This window comes from Bos mutus, chromosome 24 (assembly GCF_027580195.1).
Source record: "Bos mutus isolate GX-2022 chromosome 24, NWIPB_WYAK_1.1, whole genome shotgun sequence".
Classification (NCBI taxonomy): Eukaryota; Metazoa; Chordata; class Mammalia; order Artiodactyla; family Bovidae; genus Bos; species Bos mutus.
The window spans coordinates 20,978,169-20,996,550 of NC_091640.1; the positions used below are offsets into that span (position 1 = coordinate 20,978,169).

The 18,382-nt window shown below is 43.5% G+C and overlaps 1 protein-coding gene across 5 annotated transcripts in view; it reads right to left on the reverse strand.

The window, feature by feature from the left end:
* Positions 1-2,302: 2,302 nt before the first annotated feature.
* Positions 2,303-18,382, reverse strand: part of MOCOS (molybdenum cofactor sulfurase) — a 58,619-nt gene continuing 42,539 nt past the window's right edge. For 3 of the 5 annotated variants that reach the window (XM_070361957.1, XM_070361958.1, XM_070361956.1), the window contains exons 11-16: positions 17,095-17,219; positions 11,608-11,713; positions 8,020-8,158; positions 6,346-6,595; positions 4,926-5,030; positions 2,303-2,498 (exon numbers count right to left, since the gene is read on the reverse strand). In XM_070361957.1, coding sequence (XP_070218058.1) covers positions 4,942-5,030; positions 6,346-6,595; positions 8,020-8,158; positions 11,608-11,713; positions 17,095-17,219 — 709 coding nt within the window. In that variant the 3' untranslated portion in view covers positions 2,303-2,498; positions 4,926-4,941. The remainder of the gene's footprint in view (positions 2,499-4,925; positions 5,031-6,345; positions 6,596-8,019; positions 8,159-11,607; positions 11,714-17,094; positions 17,220-18,382) is intronic. The other 2 variants (XM_005889217.3, XM_014483753.2) reach the window with 1 other exon arrangement.

The window sequence follows — 18,382 nt, forward strand, 5'->3', positions numbered from 1 at the left end:
CTGAGCGCCGAAGAATTGATGCTTTTGAACAGTGGCGTTGGAGAAGACTCTTGAGAGTCCCTTGGACTGCAAGGAGATCCAACCAGTCCATTCTAAAGGAGATCAGCTCTGGGATTTCTTTGGAGGGAATGATGCTGAAGCTGAAACTCCAGTACTTTGGCCACCTCATGCGAAGAGTTGACTCATTGGAAAAGACTCTGATGCTGGGAGGGATTGGGGGCAGGAGGAGAAGGGGACGACAGAGGATGAGATGGCTGGATGGCATCACTGACTGGATGGACCTGAGTCTGGGTGAACTCCGGGAGTTGGTGATGGACAGGGAGGCCTGGCATGCTGCAATTCATGGTGTCACAGAGTCGGACATGACTGAGTGACTGAACTGAACTGAACTGATGCTGTGTACCAGGGACTAATATAATGTTGCAGGTCAATTATACTTCAAAATAAACTCATAGAAAAAGAGATCAAATTTGTGGTTACCAGAGGTGGGACATGGGTGGGAAAATTGGATAAAAGCAGTCAAAAGATACAAATTTCCAGTTATAAGATAAGTAAGTCCCAGGGATGTAAGGTACAACATGATTAATATAATTAACAGTTTTATATTACATAGGAAAGTTGTTAAAAGAGCAAATCCTAAGAGTGCTCATCACAAGGAAAAATTGTACTGGTTTCCATTTCTTTAACTTTATTGGGTTAGCTGAAAACTTCCTTCGGTGTTTTACGTAAAAATAAAAGACACATTTTCATTTTTACCACTAACTTTATTGAACAATGCATTCACCGTTTTGTTCCACTACCTTACGTCATTTTTCAGGCAACTTCATAATTCCATCTTCCCAAAACTTTCTATCTTTTTGAGCAAAGAACTGTTCCAGGTGCCTTTTACAGTCTTCCAAGGAATGGAAACTTTTTCCATTAAGAGACTAAATGGAAATCCGAAGGGGCAATGTCTGGTGAACACAGCATATGAATCAGAACTTCCCAGCCAAGCTGTAACAGCTTTTGCCTGGTCATCAAAGAAGCCTGAGGTCTTGCATTATCCTGATGGAAGATTACACATTTTCTGTTGACTAATTCCAGATGCTATTCGTTGAGTGCTGCTTTCAGTTGGTCTAATTAGGAGCAGTCCTTGTTGGAATCAATTGCTTGGTTTTCCAGAAGGAGCTCACGACAGAAAACTCCCAACCCCACCACATACACAGCATCACCTTCTTTGGAAGAAGACCGGACTTTGGTGTGGTTGGTGGTGGTTCATTTCCCTTGTCCCATGATCTCTTCTGGTCCACATTATGGTATAGCATCTACTTTTCATGGCCTGTCACAATTTGTTTTCGAAACAGAACATTTTTCTTTACATTTCAGTAGAGAATCCTATCGTCAGGAAGGTTTGTTTCACCTAACTTATGTAGAATTGAAACATCAAAGCAATTAACGTAACAAGTGGTGCAAATGATTTTAAACACTTAGTTTTGGTATTTTGAGTTTGTCAGCTATCTACCGTGTGGTATAACGGTGCTTGTTCTCGGTTAATGTCTCAGTTTGATCACCATCAACGTCAACTGGTCTACCTGACTGTGGCATATTGTCCAGTGAGAAGTCTCCAGCACGAAACTTTGCAAACCACTTTTCACACATTCCATCAGTCACAGCACCTTCCCCAGACACTGCACACATCTTTTTCTGCATTTCAGTTGTGTTTTTACCTTTCTTGAAATAATACAGCATATTATGCCAAGAATGTTGCTTTTCTTCTTCAATATCAAAATAGCAATACAAAAATTCACTAATTTTGATGTTTTTTTAAATGCATGCTGATATGACAGCAGTCACAATATTTTAATCTAATAAAATTGTTTCAAATGAAGCTAGACAACTGAGCTCTACTAGCGCCATCTTATGGAGAAAATGAACAAAACTTTTGGCCAGCCCAGTATGTCTATATAAGATGGTTCACTGAACTTGGGGCTTCCTAGGCGGCGCAGTGGTAAAGAATCGGCCTGCCAATGTGCAAGAGACCCAGGTTCGAATCTCTAGGTTGGGAAGATCCCCTGGAGAAGGAAATGGCAACCCACTCCAGTATTCTTGCCTGGAGAATCCATGGACGGAGGAGCCTGGCAGGCTATGGTCCCTGGGGTCGCAAAGCATCGGATATGACTGAGTGACTAAACACACACATGCTGAACTTACGTGGTAATCATTTCATGGTGTATGTAAGTCAAATCATTGTGCTGTACATCTTAAACTTACATAGGGCTGCATGTCAATGATATCTCCATAAAACTGGGAGGAAAAAAAAGAATGAAGAGGGTAAAACAGAAATTTTAATAGATACTGAAAAAAATTCAGGAGCTAGCATCCTGACATTTCTCGGTAGCCGGTATATGGTGGTGTTCCATGTTTTCTTTCAGCAGAGGGAGCACCTGAGATCCTACGGAGAGGTAACATGGAGAAGATAAATCCAAAGACGTATGCATCAGGTACACTCCAAACTTCACCTGTGAACAAAACAGCAACAACAACAAGACAGGTTATTTCAGCAGTTAAAATAATTTTGCAAATGATAACATTCCACTAAAATTAAGTTGGGTCTTTAAAGACAGGTCCTGAGACTTGATGTGTCCTGTCCGTCATGTAGTAGGAATAGTGAGAAACAGGGAGAATCCTGGACTTCCCTGGTGGTCCAGTGGTAAAGAATCCACGCGCCAACGCAGGGGACACGGGTTCCATCCCCGGTCCAGGAGGCTTCCAGGTACTGCCGGGCAACCAAGCCCATGCGCCACAACTACTGAGCCCACACTCTGCAACAAGGGAAGCATTGCAAGGAGAAGCCTGTGTGCCGCACTAGGGGGCAGCCCCCACGTGCAGCAACTAAGACCCAGCGTAGCCAAAAAAACAAAACAGGGAGAATCCTGATAGCCCATGCATGACACCACAGATCCTCATTCTGAAGAGTTTTTTCCTGATAGTCTTCCACACCTTTTAATTGCTGGACCTTTTATTCTTTCTTCCTTCCTGTATCCCCTGAGTTTCCCACAGGAGGGCTTTGTCCTGCTCTGGGCTTTGGACCCACTGTCAGGCTGATTTCTGCTCTGTTCCCTGATGCAAAAGCCATTCTGTGAAAATATGGGCAAAACTCTGCATTTTCTATAAGAACATGTGATATGCACTAAGTTATCCAAATTCTCCGGAATAAAGATGGAAGGTCCAAAATGAAGAGTCATGTGAATTTACTCAAGGTTTGCCATTAGTGCGAGTGAGCCAGTAGAGTTGCTCCAAAAAGTGAGCAACCCTTTGGAATATGAGACGTGCTCCCAGATATATGTTCATTCCTGGGATCACAGCAGTTGGCCACCACTGTGGTCCAGGCCCCAGGCTAGGGACTGGAACCAAATCAATTCCTTAGTATTTGTGTACATGTAGGTGAGGAGAATCCCAGGGATGGGGGAGCCTGGTGGGCTGCCGTCTATGGGGTTGCACAGAGTCGGACACAACTGAAGTGACTTAGCAGCAGCAGCAGCAGGTGAGGAGTACATGGGAGTTCTCTGTACTTTCTTTGCACTTTTTCTATAAATCTAAATTCATTCCAAAATTTGAGAGAATAAAAGACTTGCGCACAAGAATTATCATGATGCTGAAAAATACCATTTCCATGTCTAATAGCATTCGTGCCCACCCATCCCCTCTCCTGACAACCTGTGTGGGGCAGACTCAAGGTCCCCATGCCCCCAGTTGACATGGCCAGCTGCACCTGTGCAGAGAGACACACCAGTATAACACTCAAGTGCAACAGCTCTGCAGACCACACCTGTCCACATCTGAAAGGAAAGTTTTGTCGATCAATGACTGCGAAACAAAAACTCTGGCTTTGGAGAAACACAAGACACAATGCAGACATTTTACCATCACTTAACTTGCCAGGCTGTTACTGGAAAGAGATGAAACACTTGCCTTATTTCTGTTAATTTTCAGGAATTGTTCCACGCAGCCTGACTGCTTACTTGGCTTCCTGGAATACTTTGCAAACAGAAAGTCCTGACAGAAAGTGCGAGCCCGGAACTAAATGAGTCTTCCTAATGAATAATCTGCTATGAAGTCAGCTTTTATCATCTGAATTCCATAACAATAACACTTAGTCATTTTAGCCTTAAGAATATGACTTACAAACTTATTATAGTGAAATTTATTGAATCTTTCTGTGCAGCTATCCTGTTCACTCTAAGGCATTTTTTTCCTTCATGAGATTTCTGTGGCAAAGAAAATAAGATGACAGAATTACTTTACTTACTATTTCTTCCCCCCTGCCCCCACCACCTTGGCCACACCACATGACATGTAGGATCTTAATACCATGACCAGGAATCGAACCAGTGCCCTCTGCAATGGAAGTGCAGAGTCTTAACCAGGGCCACCAGGGAAGTCCCTTTCTTTTCTTTTCTTTTCTTTTTTAAGTATTTCTTATCTATACTCCTTATCTCTTCAACTAAGATTTGAAAGCATCAAAAATATATGTAATTTAAGAAAAGTGAGACCTAGAGGGGTGGGAGGGGTGGAGGGTGGGAGGGAGATTCCTGAGGGAGGGAACATATGTATACTTACGACTGATTCATGCTGTTGTATGGCAGAGACCAACATTATAAAGCGACATTATTACAACATTATAAACCAATTATCCTCCAATTAAAAAAAACAATGTTTTTTAAAAAAATAAAAATAAAAAACAATGTTTTTAAAAAGTGAGGAAATGAATGGAAAAGAAAAATAAGATCATGTCACAGACAAAGTCTGAACCTTGATGGTAGTCCATCAGCCTTAGAATGTTCTCCCACTTCTAGAAATTACTCAGCATTATTAAGGATTAGTTCCAGTGTAGACAACGCATCAGGATCTTAAGATGGGGTGTCGTATTTAGCAATCATGCTTACCTTTCTCTCTCGCCTCTCAGAAAGCTTTTGGAAAACATCTTGGTTTCGTTGTCCAGTTTGCTGATCGATGCAAATCATCTGACATCTGTGACAAGGTCCCAAAACCTGGGCGGTGAGAAGTGAAAAGACAGCGTTGTCCTGAAACTGACCCAACTGTCCCACTCTGCAGGGAGGAATCTGGGTCCAAGAGGAATGGTTATAAACAGCCAATTTCAGACTCAGAGAGAAACGCTCCAGCTGCAAGGAGCCTAGAGTGCCGCCTCTTCCCAATGCCCGCTAGGGAATCACCCACATGTGTTTGCCAGCTGACAGACCCCTGCAGCAGGGTTTTGTAGAAAAAGAAAAGTGTGGTTGTGACTCGCAGGTGGTTATCAGGGGGTGTGGGGCTTCCTCCAGGGAACAAAGCACTGATTGCAGGACATACTGGGAGGAGATGGCCAGCCACACACCCTGTGCTGCTGTGATGGCCACAGATCACTTGAGACTTGGGCAAGTAGCTCACGCAACCGCAGGTGCCCCTGTGAAACACACTGCAGTTTGCACCAAGGCCTGGCATTCCTGTGGGTGGATGCACTCAGCTCTTCTCCTTTGAAGCCAAGTGCATGGTTTTTCATGCTTTGCTTGATCAATAATATTGCCATAAAGGTCTTAATTCACATAACTCTCTCATGTTTGAATCTTTTAGGCTAAATCTCTCAAAATGAGGTTATAAAGTCAATACATATAAAGCTCTTATGACTTGATGATACCCAGTGAGAAACTGCTTTCCAAAAGAGATGTGCTGGATCTTTTTGCCTTGTAACTGCTTCAGCACTGAGTATTACCACCAACAAACATCTCTTAAGCATTTACTTAAAAAATTTGCTATAATTGAAGTATAGCTGATTAATGATGTTTCGGGTATACAGCGAAGTCATATAAAAAAAAAAAAATAACCCATTACAGTTTATAAGATTCTGAGTACAGTTCCCTGTGCTACCCAGTAGGTCCTGGTTGGTTATCTATTTTATATATGTCAGTGTGTATCCATTAATCCCAGGCTCCTCATTTAGCACTTACTTTTTGAAAGACACAGTATTAACTACAGCTTATATTTTTTAACATCTGCATAGGACAACATTGTATGGATGTAACCTAATTTATTCAACCTCCCTGTTATGGGTATTTAGGATATTCTCCAATTTGTATATTTATAATGTATTGCAATAAGTAATTTTGTGGTGTATCTTCACCTATTTGTAAGAGTATTTATTGTGGGATATACTTCTACAAGTAAATTTATTGGGTCAAAGGGCATGTATATTTTGACTTTCACTAATGGATGTTTATTAAGTATCATGACCTAAAGAAAGCAAAGCATCTGAGAGAGGCTTTTTAAAGTCTTTCTTATACTCATGTCCCCACGAATCTTACAACTTACCTGTTAGAAAGTAAGTTTCTGACAGTGATCCTGGTCTAGTTGTAGTTCTCTTTCCTTTTCCTTCTTTTCTTCCTCTCTTTCTCCCTCTCTCTCCATCTATCATATATTGAGTGTTTACTTTGGCCAAGGTAGGATATGTCAGAGCAGGTCCTTTTACAGCATGGCAAGGGCACAGCAATAGAAAATGAAGAAGAGGAAGGCAGGATGGAGAGATGAGGGGAACGGCAGGAAGGCTGGCGCAGAGAGAGGTCTGCGGGAGAGAAAAGAGATGGCTTTTTCAAGGGGGAGCAGCTTCCAGCATAAGAGGAAGTTTGGAGAGGTGAATGGATAGCAAAGCTCCATGGGGCATCCGTGTGCATGTGTGTGTGTGTGTGTGCCACGCAGTTTATCACTACCCTCACCTGCAGGGCTTCCCAGGTGGCACTAGTGGCAAAGCGCCCACCTGCCAGTGCGGGAGACATAAGACATGTGGGTTCCATCCCTGGGTTGGGAAGATCCCTTAGAGGAGGGCATGGCAACCCACCCCAGTATTCTTGCCTGGAGAATCCCATGGACAGAGGAGCCTGGCGGGCTAGAGTCCACAGGGTTGCAAAGAGTTAGACACGACTGAGCAACTGAGCACACACAGCACACACACCACCTGCAGAGCTCTGAAACCTGCCATTAGAGATTAAATTACTGCTTGCTGCTTTCCTGGAAGTTAAAGCTGCTCTGTGCAGAGGACCCGTCCTTCTGTCCCCAGCTCTTCCTTAGCTGTCCCGGCCATTCGTTTTGTCAGCAACCACGGCACACTGACTCTGGGTCAGGGCTGTTCTAGGCCCTAGGTGGACGGTGGGGAATAAATAGACTTGGTCCCACCCTCCTACACTCTGAGGAAATAAGCGGACACTGTGCGGAGTGTAACCCCGTGGTGGGTCAGGAACAGCCTTCCCAAGGAGGTAACATCTGAGCTAGACCTGAAGGAGCTGCAGGAGTGCACCAGGCAGAGGGGACAGCAAGGGCAAAGGTGCTGAGGCAGGAATCTTGGCTTGTTGAGGGGATGGAGAGAAGGTCCGCAGGACAGGCAGAGGAGGAGGGGGTGCCGACCTCAGGGAGATGGGAGCGGCCATGGGGCTCGGGGCTTGGGGGCCTTATCCACTCTCATGAGGAATGTAGATGTCAGCTGAAGACTTGAGATTTGGGGACCCCAAAGCCTGAGGAGGCAGGACAATTTGGTGCCTAATCCTTTGACTGCAAGCTCCTCCCCAGCTTCCAGTGAGGCCAGAAGGAAGAACGCGAGAAGTACAGCCGCCCCAGATGCCGAAGGACCATGAAGCATCTGGACGTCCTCCGGGAGCTCCAGACAGCAAGTTTCAAGAGGAGGAAGTTCTCACAGACACAAACATTCCAAGAAATAGCTAGTCTAGATATAGCGACGAGGTCTGTACCTCCATCACCTGTACATTCTCTCTTCTTCATGTGAAACGGCCACCCTCCTTGAAGGAAGGATGGATGGATCATTCCAAACGGCGACCCAGGATGCAGATGTCACATACCCTCCTGCTGAGGTTTTGTGGGTAAGAGTCAACCCCAAGGGTGGGATTCCCTTCTATCAGCTACTATCCCAGCCAAGGGTTGAGGTCAATCCCCACTGACAACCCTTAAGGAAAGATAATAGGACTTCTGGGAACTTACCTGGAAACGCAAGGAACCAATTGAAATTTCATCCCATTTCTCTTCTTCAAAAGCCCTTGTTCCGTTGGTAATAATATTGGCACGGAACCGTGAGATGAGATTGTTCATTGGGAATAATTCTTCTTTGCCATTCTCACAGCTTTTTAAGACACACCAGAAAGAGAAAAGGTGGGGAGGCATGGATAACTGCACTATTGTAGTAAGTCAACATTCCTGCCATTCAATGCCTGAGTTCAGCAGCTGTACTGTGGCCTGAGGTTTAGATGATCAGAAGCTTTTATCATGAGTGTAAGGCTAAAAGACACACTGCTGTTGTCAGACCTCCAGGATCTCCCCTAGAATATGGTCCCACCTGCAGAGAAGAAGCTCACAAGAAGCAGTGCAATGAGTGAGTCGGTCCTTGCTGACGCGATGAAGAACTTTGGTAAACCCAGTGAACAGGGAGGGGTCAAGTGGATACACTTGTAAGAAAATACTAGTGAGTAAGGACAGGGCATTTAAAGAATGTCAACAGGCTTAATTACCAAGGACCTAAAAAGTACCAAGAGCTCACACTCTTTTTGGATATTTTTGGATATTAGACCATCATAAAGCTGTATAGGGTACATACAAGGGAGGTTTGAATATGTATTTTCTACGGAGAACCGGTTGCAGGTTACCAGAGGTGAGAGGTGGGCAGAATGCATGAAGGGGGTCGAAAGGTACAAACTTCCAGTTATAAACAAGTCATGGGGGTATAATGTACAGCATGGCAGCTATAGTTAATAATAGTGCATTGTCTAAAAAAATACTGTATTGCATATTTAAAAGGTGCTAAGAGAATAACATTTAAAAGTACTCATCACAAGAAACATTTTTTGCAGCTATGTGTGGTGACAGATGTTAACTAGAATTATTGTGACCATTTCTCAGTATATACAAATATGGGATCGTGTGGTACACCTGAAACCAATATAATGTTGCCTGTCAACTGCACCTCAATTAAAAAACTTTATTTACTAACTTCCATCCTGTTTGCAGTTTTAACTAGGTGTATGTTATTTATGTAATTTTCCTGTTTAAAATTTTTGTTTACTACCACGAATGAATGAATGAAGGTCATTCAGTTGTGTCTGACTCTTTTGACCCCATGGACTATACAGTCCATGGAATTCTCCAGGCAAGAATACTTGAGTGGGTAGCCTTTCCCTTCTCCAGAGGTACCATGATAAGGCTCCCTGTACCTCCATGCATCCCATTCCCTAAGGTAAAAAAGCACTGAAAAAGTATCTGAAAACTTCAGCAGACAAGCACACAGTATAACCCCATTAAGTTGAATTCAACCTTTTTGGCACCAGGGACTGGCTGCATGGAAGACAATTTTTTCCTGGATGAGGGTTGGTGGGGGTGGTTCGGGATGATTCAAGGGCATTACATTTAATGTGTGCTTTATTTCTATTATTATTAAATCAGCTCTACCTCAGATCATCAGGCATTAGACCCTGGAGGTTGGGGACCCGTTCTAGAATGAAAAAAGCCATACTAGTGATGTTCCATGGGGTTGACTGAGAGGGGGCATGAGGAGGGGTCTGGGGCACTAGAAATGTTCACGGCTTGATCGAGGCGGTGGCTCCATGGGTATATAGACATCTGTAAACATTCACTGAACTATGTACTTATGATTTTTGCCCTTCATTGCACATTAATAAAAAAACTTTTAAGTTTCGGGGGGGATCTTTGAGCACACTGGAGCCTGCCCTGGAGATAGAACTGAAAGGCTCTGGGGGAGAGAAAGGGGTCCATGTCTGTATCCCAATCCCCTCCAAACAGTGGACAGCCAGAAGCAGCCAGGGACCAGAATAACCAAGTCCAGCTTTGCATTATGTGCAATTCCCAGGGCCAGTGACAACCGCAGGTCCCTGTGGGAAAGGAGCGGGTTAGCAAGTCCCAATCCTGATATCCTTTGATTCCGGATTTACCCTCCAGGTGATAAGCCCTCCCCTGTGCTTTATGAAAGGGAAAGTTTTGCGTCTAAAAGCTATCAGCATCAGTATGTATATAAGAGCATCCACCAAATTAAAAAAACAGAACCAGGGATGCTCACCACGTACTAACCACAGGCTGTTTCTCTTATCTTTGATCACCTGTCCTTCCTACCCCCACCACTTGTCAGCTTTTCACTAAACCAGCTGATAGGAACCAGAGGTGCATCAAGCCACCTCTTCTTCCACACCAAGAATTCCAAAAAACCACAAACCTGATCTCTCCAGGGCTCCGGGCACCTAAGAAAGAGGGTCACTCAGTGCTGGGAAAACTCAGTGAACACCCAAGGACCACGCATCACGTTTCTGCCCCCAAACAGGGCAGGATGGACCTCAGCAAGGGAAAACCATTATGTGTCTTTGCCGATGACGATAAATAGCAATTGGGAAGCCCACGTGATGCAGTGGTAAAGAATCCACCTACCAATGCAGGAGACACAAGAGACGCAGGTTTGATCCCTGGGTCAGGAAGATCCCCTGGAGTAGGAAATAGCAACCCACTCCAGTATTCTTGCCTGAAAAATTCCACAGACATAGGAGCCTGGTGGGCTACTGTCCATAGGGGTTGCAAAGAGTCAGACACGACTGAGTGACTGAGCACACACATAAACAGGAATTACTACAAAACTACCATCTTTGTTGTTCTTATTAAGCTACATGTGTACATGTCTGCGTGTGTGCACACAGGTGCTGGGGACCACACGGCACGTGATAGTCACACGAGCGTGGCTCAGGACACAGACAGGTGTGGACGAATGAGCCACCTGTCTCTTACATAATAGCTTTTTTTGTCCCAATGGTCTGATTACCTCTGGATTTCAATTTCCTCTAAAAACCAATGAGGGGGCTTGAAGCCCCCAAGCCCCTTTCTGGAGCTGACCTTTCCAGAGTCCTTGGGAGGTCTCTGGGTGGGAGTGAGCAGGCAAGGGCACTGGTTCTGTCTGATGATACAGATGACATCTGCAGTTATAACTTGAAAAGCATGACTGCTATTTTCACTCAAAATAACTGTGGAAGGAGGGCAAGGCTCCTAGGGGCCAGGGAACAGTGGGAGGGTGGGCAAAACAACTGTGTCCAATTGCTGACAATTCCATTAAAGCAAATGTTAAGAACTGAAATGATTAGACAGTGAGAGTTGGCATTCTCCACTAAGCATCTTGAGGGCATCAAGAAGGACACTGGAAGATAAAGCAGAACCCTCCAAAAGATTGAGGTAAACTGTTTTGTGACTTCTCTGGACCTTGGTTTCTCAGTGAAGGGTCTGGACTCAAGATTCTCAGAATTTTTCTCCCCAGGCAGGTGACTGGCTCACTCCCAGGGGCAAGTGGTTACACCTGTTTGCTATTCCCAAAGTGTTAGTCACTCAGTCATGTCCAACTCTTTGTGACCTTACAGACTGTAGCCTGCCAGGCTTCTCTGTACATGGAATTCTCCAGGCAAGAATACTGGAGTGGGTAGAGCCATTCCCTTCTCCAGGGGATCTTCCCAACCCAGGGATCGAATCTGGGTCTCTTGCATTGCAGGCATTTTTTCCCAAGGTAAATAGCAAATAGTAAAGGAATCTTACCTTGTGCTTAATTGCTGCTGAAGTTCCAAAATACTGGATCTGTTTATCAGCAGATACTGTGCCTCATTCACCAGAGAAAGGGTGGCTGTCGTGTGAGCAGACTGATCTAAAAAAGGATGGAGTATTTAAAAGAAGGGCTGCTGGACAGAGAAACAAGCTAAGTGTCCACGGATGGGTAAACAGATGAGCAAACTGTGGCATACATGCACAATGGGGTATTATTCAGCCATTAAAAATGAAATCTTGCCATTTGCAATAACATGGAAAGAGCTTGAGGGCATTATGCTAAATGAAATAAGTCAGACAGAGAAAGATAAGTTCTGTATGATCTCACTTATAGGTGGAATCTAAAACAAACAAACAAAAAACCCCACCAAAAAACAAGCAAACAAAACACAACAAAACAAACTCATAGAGCAGACTGGTGGCTGCCAAAGGCAAGGGGGCGGATGGGCAATATGGGTGAAGGGGATCAAAAGGTGCAAACATCCAAGCACAAAATATATGTCTTGGGGAGGGTAATGTATACTGTGGCAACTATAGTTAATAAAACTGTATTGTCTATTTGAAAGCTGCTAGGAGAGTAAATCTTAACAGTTGTCATCAAAAGAAAAAAAAAATGTAACTATGTATGGTGACTCATGTTACCTAGACTTGTGATGATCACTTTGCAATACATACAAATATCAAATTATTATGGCATACACCTGCAACTAATATAATGTTGTATGTCAATAATACTAAATTCAAAAATTTAAACTAAATTTAAAAAGAAGAGTTGCTTTCTTGGAATGCAAATGAATTGTGCTTCTATTGGCTTGCATTTTTAAATAATACAGATTATTTCTACAAGGGAAAAATTGGTGCCTGTGGGAATAATAAAAATGTTCTAAGCATAATTCAAACAGGAAGAAAATTAGCTCCTAGAAGATTGTTACTAATCTAGAAAAAATAATAAAATGCTGATGTTAAATTGTTCCAGCAAAAGAGACTTGAACGTAACATTCTGAGAAGAGATGGAGCTGTGGGGAAGTAGGGGGGCTCTTCCCCAAGAAAGAAGAAGGACCTTGATGAGGGTCCTGGGCCCAGGAAGATCTGTATCTAGTCAGGGAATCTGGTTAAGGAAAGGTGGGGTTTGCCCTTAGCCAAGTTTGTAATACTGACTTTGTTGTTGTTCAGTCACTAAGTTGCATCCAACTCTTTGTGTCCCCAGGGACTATAGCCTGACAGGCTCCTCTGTCCCTGGGATTTTCCAGGAAAGAATACTGGAGTGGGTCGCCATCTCATTCTCCAGGGGACCTTCCTGGACCAGAGATCAAACCCACGTCCACTGCCTTGGCAGGTGGATTCTTTACCACTGAGCCACTAGGGGAGCCCAATATTGACCTTAGATATATATAAATAAGACAAGTTTTAAAACTATAGAAAAGTTTTTTTAAAAAAAAGGAGTGGAAAAAAATATCAAAGTCATACAGAACTGCCTCAACCTGTCACCCAGCTTTGATCAGCCACTTGTTGGGTGTGCCAGAGCTGTCATTATAGATGCTGATATGAAAGGGTTGCCTGACCAAAACCTAGAGAGCTGTTGCAGATTCAGGCCTGTGGACGCCAGGGTCCCTAAGAATGGACAGTGCCAAGAGAATTGCTTACAGGTTCTCTGCCTCCATGGCTTCTTTGCAAGAACAGCTCATCAGAGCAGCGAGGTGCCCACAAAAGGCCCTTCTCACCCTTCACTGGGAAAGACCGCACCTTTCCTATGGCATTTTGGCCCTGGGGCTAAAAATCTGGGTGGAAAACAAAAGCCCCATTCACAGCCCTGGAGTCTGTGCTAAGAAAATAAAAGTCCCTCAAGTACGGGAGAATGATTCTCCTGTAGGTCAGATGACTTCCAATTCTTTGCTAACCACAAAACTGCCGGAACTAATTAAGCTGTCAAATGACAGATGATTAAAGTCATCCTGATGTTAGATCCCTGTGCCTCAGACGAAAAGTTTGAGTGACAGCCTGCTAACCAAACTCCGTCATCCCCAACTATTGACTTAAATAAGATTCTTCAGAAGAGAACCAACGCCCAGCACCAGCTATTCTGATCATAGACGATAGCTGTTCATGGACACGGGAATTAATCACAGGCAGCCAGTCATCTCATTAAGAGATTCATTTTCCACTATTTTTTCTCTTTATGTTTAATAGCTATTTTTCAAATTTTATAATATAGTTTTTATTGCTTTGATCAACTGTGTTGATTTAAAAAAAATTATTAAAATTCATGATAAGAACTCAACCCGGAAAAAAATGTCCTAACACTGAGACACTACAATCACAGAAAACTTTTAAAAATTTTATGCATTTCAATTCATATATAATTTTAGTTTAAGGTAAATATGATAGGGTGATCAAGGAAAGATTTTTCAAGTATAAAATATACAACACTAAGATAAAATTCCATCAAGGAAGTGGAATGGCAATCCAAGTTGAAGAAGGAAAAGGAAAGAAAGACAATTTCTATACATTAAAAATATTTTTTCAGGATTTCCCTGCTGATCCATTGGTTAAGAACCCACACTTCCACTTCTGGGGGTATGGGTTAGCTCCCTAGTTGTGGAACTAAGATTCTGCATGCCTTGAGATGAGGCAAAAAAAAACAAACAAAAAAACAGTTTGTTCATATACATATTTTTTAATGAATACTCATAAGAATCAAATTATTATGATAATGAGATTCTACTGGCTTATATTTAAAAGGGCAAAATATGAGTTTTCATGTTAGTGACTACAAGTATACTTTATTTTGTGCTTCCTGGTAAAGAACCCGCCTGCCAATGCAGCAGACTTAAGAGACATAGGTTCGATTCCTGGGTCTGGAAGATCCTCTGGAGGAGGACATGGCAACCCGCTCCAGTATTCTCACCTGGAGAATCCCACGGACAGAGGAGCCTGGCAGCCTACAGTCTATGGGGTTGCAGAGTCGGACACGACTGAAGCAACTTAGTTCACAGCACACACAAACTTCATTTTATTGAATTCCACCTTAATCGAACCTCACAGTTACCTCGCAGGTATTGTACTTTTTATAAATTGAAGGTTTGTGCAACGCTGCATCAAGCAAGTCTACTGCGCCGTTTTCCCAACAGCACCAACAGCATGTGCTCACTTCACGTTTCTGTGTTGCATTTTGGTAGTTCTTGCAATGTTTCAATCTTTTTCATTATTATATTAGTTATGGTGATCTGTGATGTTACTATGTTATATGATCTATGTTCCTAGGTTATGTGATCTTTGATATTACTATGACTTGCTGAAGGCTGAAGTATTTTTAATTAAGGTATGCACACTGATTTTTAGACTTAATCCTATTACATACTTAATAGATTATGGTAGAGTATAAACTGGAGAAGGCCAATGGCACCCCACTCCAGTACTCTTGCCTGGAAAATCCCATGGATGGAGGAGCCTGGTGGGCTGCAGTCCATGGGGTCGCTGGGCGTCGGACACGACTGAGTGACTTCACTTTCACTTTTCACTTTCATGCATTGGAGAAGGAAATGGCAACCCACTCCAGTGTTCTTGCCTGGAGAATCCCAGGGACAGGGGAGCCTGGTGGGCTGCTGTCCATGGGGTCGCACAGAGTCAGACACGACTAAAGCGACTTAGCAGCAGCAGCAGCAGAGTATAAATATAACTTTTATACGCACTAGAAAACCAAAAAAATGTGTGACTTACTTTTGTGGTGGTCGGAAATTGAACCCACAATATTTCCAAGGTAAGCCTGTATATATGCAATATGCTGGAAATCACATCCTTTGCAACTGCTTAAACTACTTTTAAAAAATTTAGGTGACAGTGTAAAGAGGTAGTGTAGTTTAAAAATTTTAAGTGTTTAAATACCTAGACCCAGACCATCAGAGACCACACCACCATAAATGGCATCTTTGAAATATAATGTTCACAAGCTGACACTCCCTGATCTTGCATCGAGCAGGCAACAGATTCACTCTGCTGCCTACTTCACCTGCCCAGGTTCCATCTCCTATCAGGACAGTCAGAGCCTGCCTGACCTCTTTGCTTCCTTCTTCTCTCTCTCCATTGCAGCCTCTACACCTCACCAGGGATATCTTTCTGATACAAGAGCATCATGAAACTCCCCAGCATAGAATTCTTCAATGAGTCTCCCACCCACAAGATAGTGCTTCTGACTTAGCAGCATGGTCATCTCATCTCCCCATCTCTTACCCCATCACCTGCCTATCCACATCCCACCCTCCTAAACCCTTCCCTGAGCCCATGAAATGCCAAGCCCTGCCAGTAATCTTCAGCAATCTTCTTGCCTCTTTCTGCCTAGAATAGTCCTACTCTCCTGTTAAAATGTAACTCCAAACTCACCTCTTCCCTGAAGCCCAAGACTCATTCCAGGTGTAGACTTACAAGCCAGTCTCCCTGAGAGCTAGTGACTAAGCCAGGTCGTTCGTGCCCAAATCAGGAATGTAGCAACTATCCAGTCCACTGATTTAGTCATCTAGTATTTACTGAGCAACCACTATGTATCAGGTCTGTTCTAAACACTGAGCACAAAGCACTGGACAAAGCAGAGAAAAATCCTTCCCTCGCCAAGTTTATGATCTAGCAGAGAGAAGGCAGAACATAAACAGGATAACTGAGTAAAATGTTTGCCTTCTAGGATGTGAAATGTGCCACAGAGGGACCTCCCTGGTGATCCAGTGATTCAGACTTCACGCTGCCAGTGCAAGGGGTGAAGGCTCACTCTCTGGTGAGGGAACTAAGATCCCACATGGTCTGTGGCATGACCAATAGATTAAAAAAAAGAAGAACCACAGGGAAAAATAAAACAGGGAATGAGCTGGGAGGTTCAAGAGGGGGCTCTAGTTCATAGGAGGGCAGTCAGGCAAGGGTCCCCTGAGAAGGCGATATTGGAACAGACACGTGAAAGCTCACTCTTCGCATACCTCAAAGTACTTTCTTTGACCTCTAAGTACTTTCTGTGACCTCAAAGTACTTTCTTCTCTAAAGTCTCATTTTATGCTCACAACAGCTTACGGCAGGAAAAACTGTCAAAACCCTTAAACCTAAGTAATTGAGGTCTGCAGAATTCCAACACCATGAGGTTCAAGGATTTGCCAAGGTGTCACAATCACTTGGTGTCAGGACAGAAATCCAGATTTTCTTAGGATATAGCAAGCTACCAATGTTTTTATTAAAAAAAAAAAAAAACTAACCGATTTTTCTAAACATGCAGAACTGAGGCAGAGAGCTTGAGCGGAGCCTGCAAGCCCGCCTGTCCCCTCAGGGTCAGTCTGAAGGCCACGCATGGGCCCTGCTGACCTGCGGGGTCACCTCGGCACCTGTCTGCCCAAGGCCTACCACCCCCACTTCACGAGCAGATTACCCTGTCGACCTATTTTGTGGACTGATGTTCATGTCTGCTGAGTCCAAGTTCCTGTCCCCTAAGAAGCAATCCAAATGTAATACCTTTGCCATGTTTCTTCTTTGCATTTCTTTGAAAGTCTGAACTTTGTTTGATCAAATGATAGGGACGGCCAAAAAACTTTGACAGCCAGTTGGAAATTTTTTCTCCACAATCATATGTGTTTACCCTGACAAAAAAGAAAAAGGAAAGATGGTGAACATTATGTAGTATTCCTTTAAGTAATTGAAATAGCAAAATGTTATATAGTATAATATAACAGAATATAGAATATAATGAAGTCCCCAGCAATATAGAAACCTAAAGTGACAGGTGTGCTTAGGAAGCTGCAGAGAGATTTTCAAGGCCAGGGGAGGCCTGAGATTTGTGCCTTTTACACAGTTTTCAGATCAAATTAAAAGCTTTAGAAATTTCTCTTTCTACCTCTCCTTTTACCTAAATCTAATCTCAACCAGAAAACATGTGGAATACAAATTTTCTGATTGTGGGTCCCAATCTTATGGTTCCTAGCCCATCTAATACCCCAACCAATTAAACCCCCCAAACACAAAAATTATTAACTTCACAGTTCACTAGTGATTTATATACTAGTAGAAGGCTTTTAAAATGCCACTGGCTTTTAGTGAACACAATAAAGCAGTCAGTGGGTACATTTGTGTTCAGGAAATCATGGTATATGCATAGTGCTGATCAGACTGCATTTCCTTCTGCCCTGCAAACAAGTAAGTCATGAAGGGATATGTCAAACACTTAAGCTACACACATCCAAACTGGATTCAAGCTGTTAGCACCTCTGGGTCACACTGGGAGGACGGAGGGCTATGGACACGCTCAGGAAAGGCGGAAAGGTGATAGTGTGAGGATGGTCCTCTACCCAGTTGAGCATCGTGGGCCCTGGCCGTGCTGGAGGCCCATGGGGTGAGCACACTCTGCACCCTCTTGCCAGTTCTTGTGCAGATTTAAACACTCATCAAAGCACATTTTCAATCAGAGTAATGAATTTTGGGTGAATATTTTGGAAAGTTACTATAGCAAATCTTCCCATGGAGAGAAATACAGCCATTTCAGGGTGAAAGTAAAAGCGTTAGTCACTCTGTCATGTCCGACTCTTTGACACCCAGTGGACTGTAGCCCACTGGGCTCCTCTGACTATGGAATTCTCCAGGGAAGAATACTGGAGGGGGTTGCCATTCCCTTCTCCAAGGGATCTTCCTGACCCAGGGATTGAGCTCACAACTCTTATACTACAGAGCAGATTCTTTCCTGTCTGAGTCTGCAATTATTTATCCCTGGTTTCATGTAGCTGCATCTGAGAGGACTGGCATTTTCTGG